At 40.6% G+C, this 13,722-nt stretch overlaps 1 protein-coding gene across 4 annotated transcripts in view; it reads left to right on the forward strand.

The window, feature by feature from the left end:
• Nucleotides 1-2,442: 2,442 nt before the first annotated feature.
• LOC133089167 (membrane cofactor protein-like) overlaps nucleotides 2,443-13,722 on the forward strand; it is a 66,598-nt gene continuing 55,318 nt past the window's right edge. For 2 of the 4 annotated variants that reach the window (XM_061187481.1, XM_061187485.1), the window contains exon 1: nucleotides 2,444-2,721. In XM_061187481.1, the coding sequence (XP_061043464.1) occupies nucleotides 2,601-2,721 (121 nt within the window). In that variant the 5' untranslated portion in view covers nucleotides 2,444-2,600. Of the gene's footprint in view, nucleotides 2,722-13,722 lie in introns of all 4 variants that reach the window. The other 2 variants (XM_061187484.1, XM_061187482.1) reach the window with 2 other exon arrangements.

A 13,722-nucleotide genomic window follows, 5' to 3' on the forward strand; every position in this document is an offset into this window, starting at 1 on the left:
ACCTGGTATAGGTCTAGAACTGTTTCAGCACTGGAGCAAGAAAACTATCCCTGCCCCATGGAGCTAGTCCAGAAAAACAGGGAATAAGGCTCAAAACCTTTCAAATGGAGCCTCAGTTGGGTCTAATCAAAGTAAGTTAAAGAAATCTATGTGAAAGTCTTCAATTATATTAAGAATGGCTTGATAAAACACAGGTATAGAAATTTCACTGATTGAAATAAAATTCCAGTAAAGTCCCAGTTCTTGAATCTAATCTAGCATTTGTAACTAGGAAACCAAATGCTAGTCATATTTTTTTCCCTTTTAAATGTTCTCATGAGAAATAAAAACTTACTTCCAAGACTAGAAATAGATGGGAAAGTTTTTTTCAACTTTATTCAGATATAACTGACATATAACATTATGTACCAATAGTTACAGAGAACATAAATAGATCCGTTTTAAGTGCCAACATTGAACCACAGAACATTTCTGTTACATCACTGTTTTACAACTATAAGAAATAACAGAAATGATAAGTCCCCCTCATTGAGTTTTCTATTCACTGTCTCCTTAATTGTACCTCCTTTAATTGTCATCATGGAGTGTCTGGATTTCATAATCCAAGACACTAAGGTGTTTATTTTATACATCACCTCCACACTTAGTATCTTGTATGCTAGATACAAGAATCCAAACATTGTGTCGGTCTGGGAGGAAACGGAAATTCCATAGTTTGTTGAACCCAGAAAATCTTTAGTACATCTCAGATATAAAGTTGTTTAAATATATATAAAGTTCTATAATTGCAGAAGATGCATTTGAGGTTTACACGAAGAGCTTCCATTTCCTTACCATCCTCTCATACCTTTACCCTATGTGATACAGGTTCTATTCCCACCATTCTATGAACAAAAGAGCAGGTAATATACAAGCTGGCTTTTTAAAAAAATGTTTCTTTACCTGATTCCAAATGTAACAAAGGTCAATACAGAAAAAAAAAAAGCACACAAAAATGAAATATAGATAAGCCTATGAACTGTTAGTTAATTTTGACTTATTTCCAACTAATCTCTTTTTAAGTGTATCAATATACTATTTTAATAAAAGTAATGACAAAAGGCACACACCGATTTGGAGTTTGCTTTTTCTACTTACAAATATACCATAGTTTCTCATATTTTTTTTTACACTGCTTGCTGCATAGAAATTCATTCCATAAAGCTGCCTATCAAAAACTCTTATACTTCTGCTAGACATTTAAGAGTTTATATTTTGTCCAAAATTATACATCTTTGCTCACAGCTCTGATGATATCTTTGGGATAAACTCTAAATGAAACTAGTGGTTTAAAAGTCAGGTCCATTTAAAATTGTAACGCATGAAAAAGTTATGTAAACTAAAACCTTGAGGGTGCTGCCCTCCACCCCACCCCGTCCCCAATATGTTTACACACTGGTTGATGTTTTTATTCTTTGCCAGCTAATACGAAGAGAATGTCAGCTCCTTTGTTTGCTGTTTAATACCGATCATGTTACTTTTCTTTCCTTTTACTAGTCATACAGGTTTACTCACAACTCTACAAATAAATCTTACTCATTCTTAATTTTCCAGCATTGAGAGATTGGTTCACCAGAAAAGTTGTCATTCATCAATTCCTACCCATCCCAACTCTAACGACATTCATTGCTTCCAGAAATATGGCACTTAATGCACCCTTGTCCTTACCCTTTTCATGCATGTATATGTCATCTTCAATAAAACATTTAGTCGTTCGAAGGCAAGGCCGTAGAGTTGAGGCCCAATATGCTAATGGCCCGGTGTTGTTTAATAATTTACCTTCCCAGGGGTGCTCTCCTGGGAATACAGGTGAGACTAATTGACTTTAGCAGTTGGGAGAGCAACAGCCAAACCTTCCATGTTTTTGAAATCTATCAGGCCATGAGAGGCTTCAGTAGCAGAGGCTCAACCACGGAAATCTCAACTATTGTCCCGAATTATGCCTGACTAATGCCAAAGATTGAGCAAGGGCCCAGGTATCCGGACAGTCTGGAGTGCCCCAGGTCCAGACTGGAGTCCTGAGGGGTGTCTGCCCCACAGTGACCCACTGCCTGGGCTCTAGGTTTCTATCTTCAGCTCGATGCGTTTTATTCTTTAATCTAGCGTTCCGGAAAACTGACAATGCTGACCTCGCCAACCCTTGCTTCCTTTCCACCCTTCCTGCATAGGGTGGTAACAGTCTTTACGAACAGGCAGTGAACAAGCCATTTCTCGCAAACCGCAACTGTGCTTCCGTGTAGGTCTGCAGAAGGCGGAGCCAGGGTCCAAGAGTGAGGCGTAAAGCGGCCCGCGCACAGGGACTGTTAGACCCTGGCAAGCGCCACGCCCCGCCTCTCCAGGCCTAAGGGCCACCCCCAACACCGAGGCCCCGCCTTACAGCCCGCCTATTGGCCCGGCAGGCCCCGTCCAAAGAGTCACTTCCGCCCTGGGCACGGCCCAGGCTACGCCCAGCTGCGTGACCGCGGTTGACGGTTTGTGAGTGTGCGGATTCTTATCTCTGGTAACTGGACTCAGGAAGATCTCTGCTGAGCTGTTTCAGGTTTCTCGCTGATCTCCCGAAAATGACGGCGTCTTGCTCCTCTCGCAAGGCACCCCCCTACCGCTGCGAGAGTCCCTTTTCTTCTAGGTGCTTCTTTGGGATTCTTTTGGTGGCGCTACTGCTCCTGCTTCCCATATCCTCCGGTAGGAGCCTGGAGAGGGTGTCCGCACAGGCGGCGAACTGGAGCGGGTGGGTGGGGGGCAGGCCGGGTCGGGGGGCAGGCCCACTGGAGCCGAGGGTCGGGGGAGCTTTGCTTGGTGGCTCGGGGCGGAGGCGCGGGGCTGAGTCCACCCGGGGTCGTAAGGAGTTAGGGTAGAAGGCGTGGCCAGAGTGTCCCCGGCTCGTACCGTGTGGGGACCCCGGGGGGTGGGGAGCACGTAGTGGCCGCAGAGAAGGCTTGCTTGGTGGCGTGGCTGGGGTTTACCCGGGGCCAAGCTGGGTCTCTAGCAAAAGCTTGCAGGGTGTTTCCGGGACTGATCACGTCGATAAGGGAGCGCCAACCCGGGGCTGGTGGTGACGGCTTGCTCTTGAGTTGCCCACGTGCCTGGGGATGTTGCTAGGCTGGTGCTGTGCTCGTGGGGAGAGTTTGCCCTGTGTTCCCTGGGCGGGATGATGCCTTGTGCCCTGCTGGGCGTGGTTAGGGGAGCCCAGGCCAGGTGTACTCAAGTGTGTGCTTTGAGGAAATGGCCAGCGCAGCCGAGCCGAGTGTGGGACAGGGAAGCTTACTACTTGCTTTAAGTGGGCCTGCGGAGCAGATGTTGTGCCTGTAACACTCCGGTGAGAGCAGGCTCTGGGAGCCTGGGGTTTAGAGGGTTTGGCGGCGGGCAAGGTGCTTTTTGTAAATAAAGTTAACAGGAAACTTGGTACTCGAGATCGTATTGATATTGATTTGAAGGTTCCTCTTCTTTTTTTTTTTTTTTTGCAATAGAGTTATCTTCCTGTTCTCATCCAATACACAGTATTCAGTTCTATTACCGAATGGCTTTTTGGCATTGCTTTCCTTCTTTCTGAAGGTTGGGTCATGTTTGAGGGGATATCCGAAGCAACCTAAAAAACACTGGTAGCCAAATCTACCGAAAAATGAGTATCCTAAGAAATGAACCAGAAATGGTGGTAATCTGGTTTTCTCCTATAGCTCAAAAACTAGACCTGAAGGCCCAACCACTAAGTTTGTTTCATGTTTCACAGAAAGCACTTTGAAGTACATATATTCTAAAAAAGGCATGCTTACTGTATAAAACTTAGGACAGCCATTTTTAATACTTTGGTAGATTTCATTTTGTTTTTATATGTACATATGTTTTCATGCCCAAGTTATTTTTAGGATCCTATCACATATACGGTTTCATTAGCAGCATTCATTCAACAAATACTTCCCTTCTAAATGCCAGGTCCTGTACTGGTCCTGAGGATGCACTGGTGAGCAATAACACACCATTCCTATTTTCATGATCCTTATTTCACTATTTGTCTGTCTGCATACACACATGAATATATGCAGGGACTGTGTTTTGCTCACTGTTATACCCCCAGTGCCAGGCACACATCAGGAAATCAAATATTTGCTACAATTTATTGGGAGTGGTAGACAGTAGCCAAAACATAATACTAATGAATATGTTATAACCCAAGAGAAGTACCCAGGAGGAAAGGAGCATGATTCTCTGACAGCATTTAACAAATGACTGGTGGAAGGGAAGACTTTTCTGTTCATCAAACAGGCCAAACTCTGCCACTTTGCCTTCTGTACTTGCTGTTCCCTTGGCCTTGGGACATTCTCCTGCCTCTAGCATAGTTGGCTCCTTCTTATTCTTCAAATTCACTTGTGATATTACCTTCTCAGAGGGACCTTCTCTGATCCACTATTTCCAGTAGACACACATGTTCCAGCTCAATTCCCCCCCTAACTGGTAGTCACTCTCCCAAACTGTTTTCTGTTCTCTCCTCACTAGAATGCAGAGATCTTGGCTGTCTTGTCACACTTGTGGTTCCAAGTGCCCAATTTTTTGCCTAAGTGTCAACACTCTTGTATAACTCTCAAGTACCAGAAAATTAAAGGTAACATTCGGCTGGGGCTTAGAGCCCAGGAAAAACTTCTCTTGCTTCCAGGAGGAAGCAAGAGAGCCATGCTTAGGATGGCCTTTCTTTGGTGCCCAAAAAGCTAAGGCAGGAGCAGCTGGGGGTCAATCTATCTTCTCCTGACTGTAGACTCCTCAGGTCTCACCATACTCGTCTTGCTTATTACGGATCATTTTAAAAGTTTATTTCTATGCTGGAGAGGTGTGGGGAATGGAACAGCAGTGCTAACAAGAAATTAAAAGGAATTTTTTTAAAGAATAATAATGTTTACAATAGGCTTAAAGCTAGAAGTTGAAGGATATGATGAGAACTATTTAAAATAGAGGAAAATAGAGGGACTTCCCTGGTGGCGCAGTGGTTAAGAATCTGGGACATGGGTTCAATCCCTGGTCTGGGAAGATCCCACATGCCACGGAGCAATTAAGCCCGTGAGCCACAACTACTGAGCCCGCGTGCCACAACTACTGAAGCCCGTGCACCTAGAGCCTGTGCTCCTCAGCAAGAGAAGCCACCGCAGTGAGAAGCCCACACACTGCAATGAAGAGTAGCTTCTGCTCGCTGCAACTAGAGAAAGCCTGCGTGCACAATGAAGACCCAATGCAACCAAAAATAAATGAAAATAAAATAAAAATTTAAAGAATAAAATAGAGGAAAATAGATAAATAAAATGAATAGGACATATTGTGGAAGGTAACAAAACTAGAAATGGAGGAAAAACAAGGTGAAGTTTAAGGCTGAAAGGAAAAATCAGTATAGGTGGGAAACATAGATGAGGTACAAGTGAGAACTTACTATACTGGGCAGGGAAAGTATGTGGATAAAATAAATATTTCACTGAAGCAGCTCATGAGGAGAAGGTTTTGTAAGTGGGCAGTGTGTGCTTGGGAGGCTTGCCATCTCAGAGGTAGTTGCCAAATGGTAGGGGATCACAGAAGGGACCAGTGTCATTCCTCCAGAATGGGTCTGCTTTTTGGAACAAAACCTACAATTTCCTTTTATGGGTGGTCTCTTCTGCCTGTTTTAGGTCTTTTCTTTCTTCCTAATGAAAGAAGCCAAGATCAATAAGTGCTTACACAGTAGTTTCTTAGTTTCTTACTCTACATATTACAGTGCAGGGAGAACAGGCCTTATCTGGTCAGTTGCTAGGTTACATATACTGGGAGATATGAGACAAAAGAAATTAGGTGGTCAAATATTTCTCCAGTGCATAATGCTTTAAGATGATTATTTTCAATATTAGATTCATTATACTATATTCTTTACCATTGGTTTCTATTTGACAGCAGTGGTTCTTTGAGAACCAAAGTTTTTTGAATAGCAGCTATGAGGGACATACTGTGTGAGGTGTTGTGGCCACATGGATGGCTGGAGTCCACTGGTGAGCTGAGAGATCCATGCAGAGGAGAGTCCAAGAGAAGGGGACTGGTCACTGCCTCCCCAGGAGAAGCAGAAGGTACTTCCCAGAGGAGATGTTGAGTGGATTAAGCCAAGGAAGACAAGAGTTGAACAGGAGTTGCTCCTGAGCAGGAGGAAGGGTGTTCAGAGCAGAGGGAGCATTGTGAGCAAAGGCTCAGAGATGTGGCATGGCTCAGGGCAGTCATGGACTGCCTAGTTACCCTGTGTGGCAGCAGTAGAGCAAAGGAGGCAAGAGGAAGGCAGCGGTGTAGATCACAGAGTGAATCATTGTGAAAAGAACAGGATAGGTAGCAATGAACAACCATCATAATAAAAATCACCTATTGTTTTTGGGCACCTTGACTTAGCAGAATGCAAATCTAAACTAGGGTTGCTTTAATTTCCCTAGGCTCAGTATAAGACCATTTCTTGAGGACTAAATTGCAGGCAGAGTGTATTGGTGTAACCATGCAAGGGTTCCAGGTTAGAGACAGTGATGGGAAATGGTGTTGGCAGTAGAACTAGGCTGCCTGGCTTCACTACTGGGTCTGGTACTTTCTGGGCATGTATTCTTAAGCAAGTTACTTCATGGCTCAGATTGCTCATCTTAAAGAGGGTGAAATAGTACCTAACTCATAGGATGTTTATGAAGAGTAAGTTAGTTAAAAAGGACTTAAAATATAGTTGGTACAGGTAGTGCTTAAATGTGCTATTTCCAAAATAATTAATATCATCTCTTTTGTTGTTAGAAACAAGTTCTGGGATCTTTCATACCATACTTTAGGAAAAAAATGTAACCCACAGTATTTGGAGTTCTCCTTTGAGAATGTTAAAATGCCATTTCTAGTCATAGCAGTAGTGGAGAATGGGTTCAAATAAATAAAGCACAAATATTTTGACATAAAAAAAAACTCTGATAAAGGGAAACATCTGTAACTAAACCAATGGAAAAAATTTGAGGAAAGGCATACAAAAGCAAAGAAAAATGATGATTTGCAGATATCTCTGGAACAGGTTGGCTGAACAGTACAAAGAATTTGAATTTTGATCCAAGAGTTTATAGAACTGGTAACAGTGCTCCTTCAGCTCTGGCACTAGGAACTAGAAATGCAGTGAAGAATGAGACATGGTCCTCAAGAAGGTTACCGTCTCCTAGGGAGTGTAAACAATGAACAATTACAGCATGAAAATTGCTATGAAAGAAGTAAGTTGGGGCTCATGAGGACACTTAACTGAATTTTTTGGGTGAGAGATGTTAAGAGCCTCCAGGAAGAAGTGGAATCTGAGATAAAACTGAAGGATGACTGGGTGGGAGGAATGGCAGGGTCTCTGGTCAAAGCTGAAGTAATATGATGCATGGAGGTCTAGAGCGCTACAGTAAGTTGAGTAATTTAATGAGCACTACTAGTGGAATTGAATGTGGCTTAGAAGAGTGTGCAAGAGTGAGCAGATATTAAAGCTCTGTTAGTTATGTCAAGGAGCCTTAGACATTATCATGAGGGAAACAGGGAGCCATTGAAACGTATCTGACTTGGAAGGGCCTTGGTCCTAGTATCATATCAGTATTACTCTGGTGGCAGTGTGAAAATGAACCGAATGAAAGGTGGCAAGACCAGTAAGGAGACCTATTCAGAAACTCTTGTAGCAATCCAGATAAGAAATGATAGTGGCTTGAATTAGAAGTAAAGGTGGAAACAGAGAGAGGGAACAGGCATTTCAGTTGTGGAAACCATGTATCTTGTTTGCTGGCTTCATTATGTTATTTGAGATAGGGTGACACATTCCAAGTGGAGCTGTGGGGAGGAAGTTGAACACATAGACTTGGCACCCCAGCTAAGATCTAGGATGGAGAGAGGGATTTGGGAGGCAGCTCTCGTCAGTTGTAATGATGTCATGAGAGTATACATTCTGACCCAGGCGGATTTGCAGAATGAAAATAAGGAGAGCTCGTAGAATAACCCATGAGGAACGTCACATTATGCAATCAGACAGAGAAGGAAGAGCAGCCAGAGGACAGGCTGAAAACCACGCTGGTTTGCTACCTGGAAACCAAGGAAAAGAGCTTTTTAGGCACAAGAGAGCAAAGAGAGAATGATCAATAGCTCCAGATGTTATAGACAGGGTAATTAAAATTACTGAGGGAGAGAGTGTCAGGATGAATTTACTTAGAAGGAGGTACTTAATTACTTCGAACATGATTTATGTGATTTTTTTATAGGCCGAGAAATGAGTGGAACGTGAGAAATAAAATTGATAGGTATAGATGTTAGAGCCTCCATTTCGAGGAAGCAAAGAAAATTTTAAAAAAGGTTGTGTAGAGTGAGAAAAGGGGAAGATTCGTCAGGTTTCACTGAGGTTCTGGTTTGGGTCAGAGACCCTGATTTTCTAAAGGTACCACCTGGGCAGGGGTGTGGGTGTGTGCTTACGTCAGAGAGTTATTTTTAATTTTTGCAAGCAGGTAGAAAGTGCTTGCATAATTTTTGTAAGTGTACAGAAGGTGAACAATTTTCTTGTTCCATATTAGAGACTATTTCACCTTCCTGAATCTCATCTGGAAAACTGGGGAATTTTCTGAATGCAGCCTATCATATGATATAATGGCATCTGTTATTAAAGTATAGCATTGCAGCCTAATAATAATTACATTGTAAACTCTCTAGAAAAAAACTCAGTCCAGATACTATTTTTCTGATGCTGGGAATGTTTAGTTTGAAAATCCTCATAGGAAAAAAGAATTCAGTATTCTGAGCAAGAGAAGAAGATATTTGATTATAAAACAAGTATTATATTGGACCCAGTTATTACAGTATATAAAGCTTGCAATCAACTGATTTCCAAAGCAAATGTTCTAAACTGCACATTGTTGAAGGCATGTCTTTCGTGATGCATGTTATTGGGAAGAAATACTTCAAGTTAGTTGAATAGATTGAACCATCCAGTTGACATTTCTTTTTCCATACACAGCACTGTATGTGAGAGTCATATTAGGAATTCTCTCTTCTTTTTATGCCTTCAAGATAGTTACTGAGGGCTTCCCTGGTGGCGCAGTGGTTAAGAATCTGCCTGCCATTGCAGGGGACATGGGTTCGAGCCCTGGTCCAGGAAGATCCCACGTGCCGCGGAGCAACTAAGCCCCTGTGCCACAACTACTGAACCTGCGCTCTAGAGCCCATGAGCCACAGCTACTGAGCCCACGTGCCACAACTACTGAAGCCAGCGCTCTTAGAGCCTGTGGTCTGCAACAAGAGAAGCGACCGCAATGAGAAGCCTGCGCACTGCAACGAAGAGTAGCCCCCACTCGCTGCAACTAGAGAAAGCCTGCGCGCAGCCATGAAGACCCAAAACAGCCAAAAATAAAAATAATAAATAAAGTAAATAAATTTATTAAAAAAAAGACAGTTACTGAAATTGAATGCATAAAACAAAGAACACTTGTATAATTTAATCACATGCATGCTGTTACTTGATTTCTTTCTTGGTGCTTCCAGGATATTCTAGAATGATATGTGTTTTTATCTAAAATGGAATTATATAGCATTTCTAGCCCATTTTTTTTCCTAATGTAAAATGAGAATGTATGGCTCAGGGTATTCAGTAAATTTAATGTGATTAATAAAATTCAACTCTTTACTAATCTTTTTTAAAATGCTTTTAATAACTATGGCTTTTTGTTTGTTTTTTGCTTTTGCCTTGTTTTGGGCAGTTGATTGAGGAGCATTCATGTAACAAGATCAGCATAGTGGAAATGTTCAAAACATTTGCTAAATGCTGAAACAATTTCAGCACATGATGTAAATGAAATTTTGGACAGTGTATTGAGACAGGAGTTTAGAATTTAGAATAAGATGTAAAATATTTCACTTGTTTAGATTTCTCTCTTGAGCAGTCTCAATCTGAAGACCAAGACCAGGGAGTAAGAAAGAAAAAGTTCCTCAGGGACCAGAATAGGTCTCTCTCCTTTCTCCTTAGGTTCTTTTTATTTTTTTAACAACTTTATTAGAGTATAATTGCTTTTCAATGGTGTGTTACTTTCTGCTTTATAACAAAGTGAATCAGCTGTACATATACATATATCCCCATATCTCCTCCCTCTTGCGTCTCCCTCCCACCCTCCCTATCCCACCCCTCTAGATGGTCACAAAGCACCGAGCTGATCTCCCTGTGCTATGCGGCTGCTTCCCACTAGCTATCTATTTTACATTTGGTAGTGTATATATGTCCATGCCACTCTCTCACTTCGTCCCAGCTTACCCTTCCCCCTCCCCGTGTCCTCAAAGCCATTCCCTACATCTGCGTCTTTATTCCTGTCCTGCCCCTAGGTTCTTCAGAACCATTTTTTTTTTCTTTAGATTCCATATATATGTGTTAGCATACGGTATTTGTTTTTCTTTTTCTGACTTACTTCACTCTGTATGACAGTCTCTAGGTCCATCCAGCTCAGTACAAGTAACTCAATTTTGTTTCATTTTGTGGCTGAGTAATATTCCATTGTATATATGTGCCACATCTTCTTTATCCATTCATCTGTCAATGGGCACTTAGGTTGCTTCCATGTCCTGGCTATTGTAAATAGAGCTGCAATGAACATGTGGTATATGACTCTTTTTGAATTATGGTTTTCTCAGGGTATATGCCCAGTAGTGGGATTGCTGGGTTGTATGGTAGTTCTATTTTTAGCTTTTTAAGGAACCTCCATACTGTTCTCCATAGTGGCTGTATCAATTTACATTCCCACCAACAGTGCAAGAAGGTTCCCTTTTCTCCACATCCTCTCCAGCATTTATTGTTTGTAGATTTTTTGATGATGGCCATTCTGACTGGTGTGAGGTGTAGTTTTGATTTGCATTTCTCTAATGATTAGTGACGTTGAGCATCCTTTCATGTGTTTGTAGGCAATCTGTATATCTTCTTTGGAGAAATGTCTATTTAGGTCTTCTGCCCATTTTTGGATTGGGTTTTTTGTTTTTTTTATATTGAGCTGCATGAGCTGCTTGTAAATTTTGGAGATTAATCCTTTGTCCGTTGCTTCATTTGCAAATATTTTCTCCCATTCTTAGGGTTGTCTTTTCGTCTTCTTTATGGTTTCCTTTGCTGTGGAAAAGCTTGTAAGTTTAATTAGGTCCCATTTGTTTGTTTTTGTTTTTATTTCCATTACTCTAGGAGGTGGGTCAAAAGGATCTTGCTGTGATTTATGTCATAGAGTGTTCTGCCTATGTTTTCCTCTAAGAGTTTTATAGTGTGTGGCCTTACATTTAGATCTTTAATCCATTTTGAGTTTGTTTTCGTGTATGGTGTTAGGGAGTGTGCTAATTTCATACTTTTACATGTACCTGTCCAGTTTTCCCAGCGCCACTTATTGAAGAGGCTGTCTTTTCTCCGCTGTGTATTCTTGCCTCCTTTATCAAAGGTAAGGTGACCATATGTGCATGGCTTTATGTCTGGGCTTTCTATCCTGTTCCATTGATCTATACTTCTGTTTTTGTGCCAGTACCATACTGTCTTGATTACTGTAGCTTTGTAGTATAGTCTGAAGTCAGGGAGCCTGATTCCTCCAGCTCCATTTTTCGTTCTCAAGATTGCTTTGGCTATTCGGGGTCTTTTGTGTTTCCATACAAATTGTGAATTTTTTTGTTCTAGTTCTGTGAAAAATGCCAGTGGTAGTTTGATAGGGATTGCATTAAATCTGTAGATTTCTTTGGGTAGTAGAGTCATTTTCACAATGTTGATTCTTCCAATCCAAGAAAATGGTATATCTCTCCATCTGTTTGTATCATATTTAATTTCTTTCATCAGTGTCTTATAATTTTCTGCATACAGGTCTTTCATCTCCTTAGTTAGGTTTATTCCTAGATATTTTATTCTTTTTGTTGCAATGGTAAATGGGAGTGTTTTCTTAATTTCACTTTCAGATTTTTCATCATTAGTGTATAGGAATGCCAGAGATTTCTGTGCATTAATTTTGTAACCTGCAACTTTACCAACTTCATTGATTAGCACTAGTAGTTTTCTGGTGGCATCTTTAGGATTCTCTATGTATAGGATGTCATCTGCAAACAGTGACAGTTTTACTTCTATTGTTCCAATTTGTATTCCTTTTATTTCTTTTTCTTCTCTGATTGCTGTGGCTAAAACTTCCAAAACTATGTTGAATAATAGTGGTGAGAGTGGACAACCTTGTCTTGTTCCTGATCTTAGTGGAAATGGTTTCAGTATTTCACTATTGAGGATGATGTTGGCTGTGGGTTTGTCTTATATGGCCTTTATTATGTTGAGGAAAGTTCTCTCTATGCTTACTTTCTGCAGGGTTTTTATCATAAATTGGTGCTGAATTTTGTCGAAAGCTTTCTCTGCATCGATTGAGATGATCATATGGTTTTTCTCCTTCAATTTGTTAATATGGTGTATCACATTGATTGATTTGCATATATTGAAGAATCTTTGCATTCCTGGAATAAACCCCACTTGATCATGGTGTATGATCCTTTTAATGTGCTGTTGGATTCTGTTTGCTAGTATTTTGTTGAGGATTTTTGCATCTATGTTCATCAGTGATATTGGCCAGTAGTTTTCTTTCTTTGTGACATCTTTGTCTGATTTTGGTATCAGGGTGATGGTGGCCTCATAGAATGAGTTTGGGAGTGTTCCTCCCTCTGCTATATTTTGGAAGAGTTTGAGAAGGATAGGTGTTAGCTCTTCTCTAAATGTTTGATAGAATTCGCCTGTGAAGCCATGTGGTCCTGGGCTTTTGTTTGTTGGAAGATTTTTAATCACAGTCTCAATTTCAGTACTTGTGATTGGTCTATTCATATTTTCTATTTCTTCCTGGTTCAGTCTCAGCAGGTTGTGCTTATCTAAGAATTTGTCCATTTCTTCTAGGTTGTCCATTTTATTGGCATAGAGTTGTTTGTAGTAATCTCTCCTGATCCTTTGTATTTCTCCAGTGTCAGTTGTTACTTCTCCTTTTTCATTTCTAATTCTATTGATTTGAGTCTTCTCCCTTTTTTTCTTGATGTGTCTGGTTAATGGTTTATCAATTTTATTTATCTTCTCAAAGAACCAGGTTTTAGTTTTATTGATCTTTGCTATTGTTTCCTTCATTTCTTTTTCATTTATTTCTGATCTGATATTTATGATTTCTTTCCTTCTGTTAACTTTGGGGTTTTTTTTTTCTTCTTTCTCTAATTGCTTTAGGTGCAAGGTGAGGTTTTTTATTTGAGATGTTTCCTGTTTCTTAAGATAGGATTATATTGCTATAAACTTCCGTCTTAGAACTGCTTTTGCTGCATCCCATAGGTTTTGGGTCGTTGTTTCTCCATTGTTGTTTGTTTCTAGGTTTTTTTGATTCCGTCTTTCATTTCTTCAGTGGTCACTTGGTTATTAAGTAGTGTATTGTTTCGCCTCCCTGTGTTTGTATTTTTTACAGATCTTTTCCTGTAATTGATATCTAGTCTCATAGCGCTGTGGCGGAAAAGATACTTGATACGATTTCAATTTTCTTAAATTTACCAAGGCTTGATTTGTGACCCAAGATATGATCTATCCTGGAGAATGTTCCAGGAGCACTTAAGAAGAAAGTGTATTCTGTTGTTTTTGGATGGAATGTCCAATAAATATCAATTAAGTCCATCTTGTTTAATGTATCATTTAAAGCTTGTGTTTCGTTATTTATT

This window comes from Eubalaena glacialis, chromosome 3, assembly GCF_028564815.1.
Source record: "Eubalaena glacialis isolate mEubGla1 chromosome 3, mEubGla1.1.hap2.+ XY, whole genome shotgun sequence".
NCBI lineage: Eukaryota > Metazoa > Chordata > Mammalia > Artiodactyla > Balaenidae > Eubalaena > Eubalaena glacialis.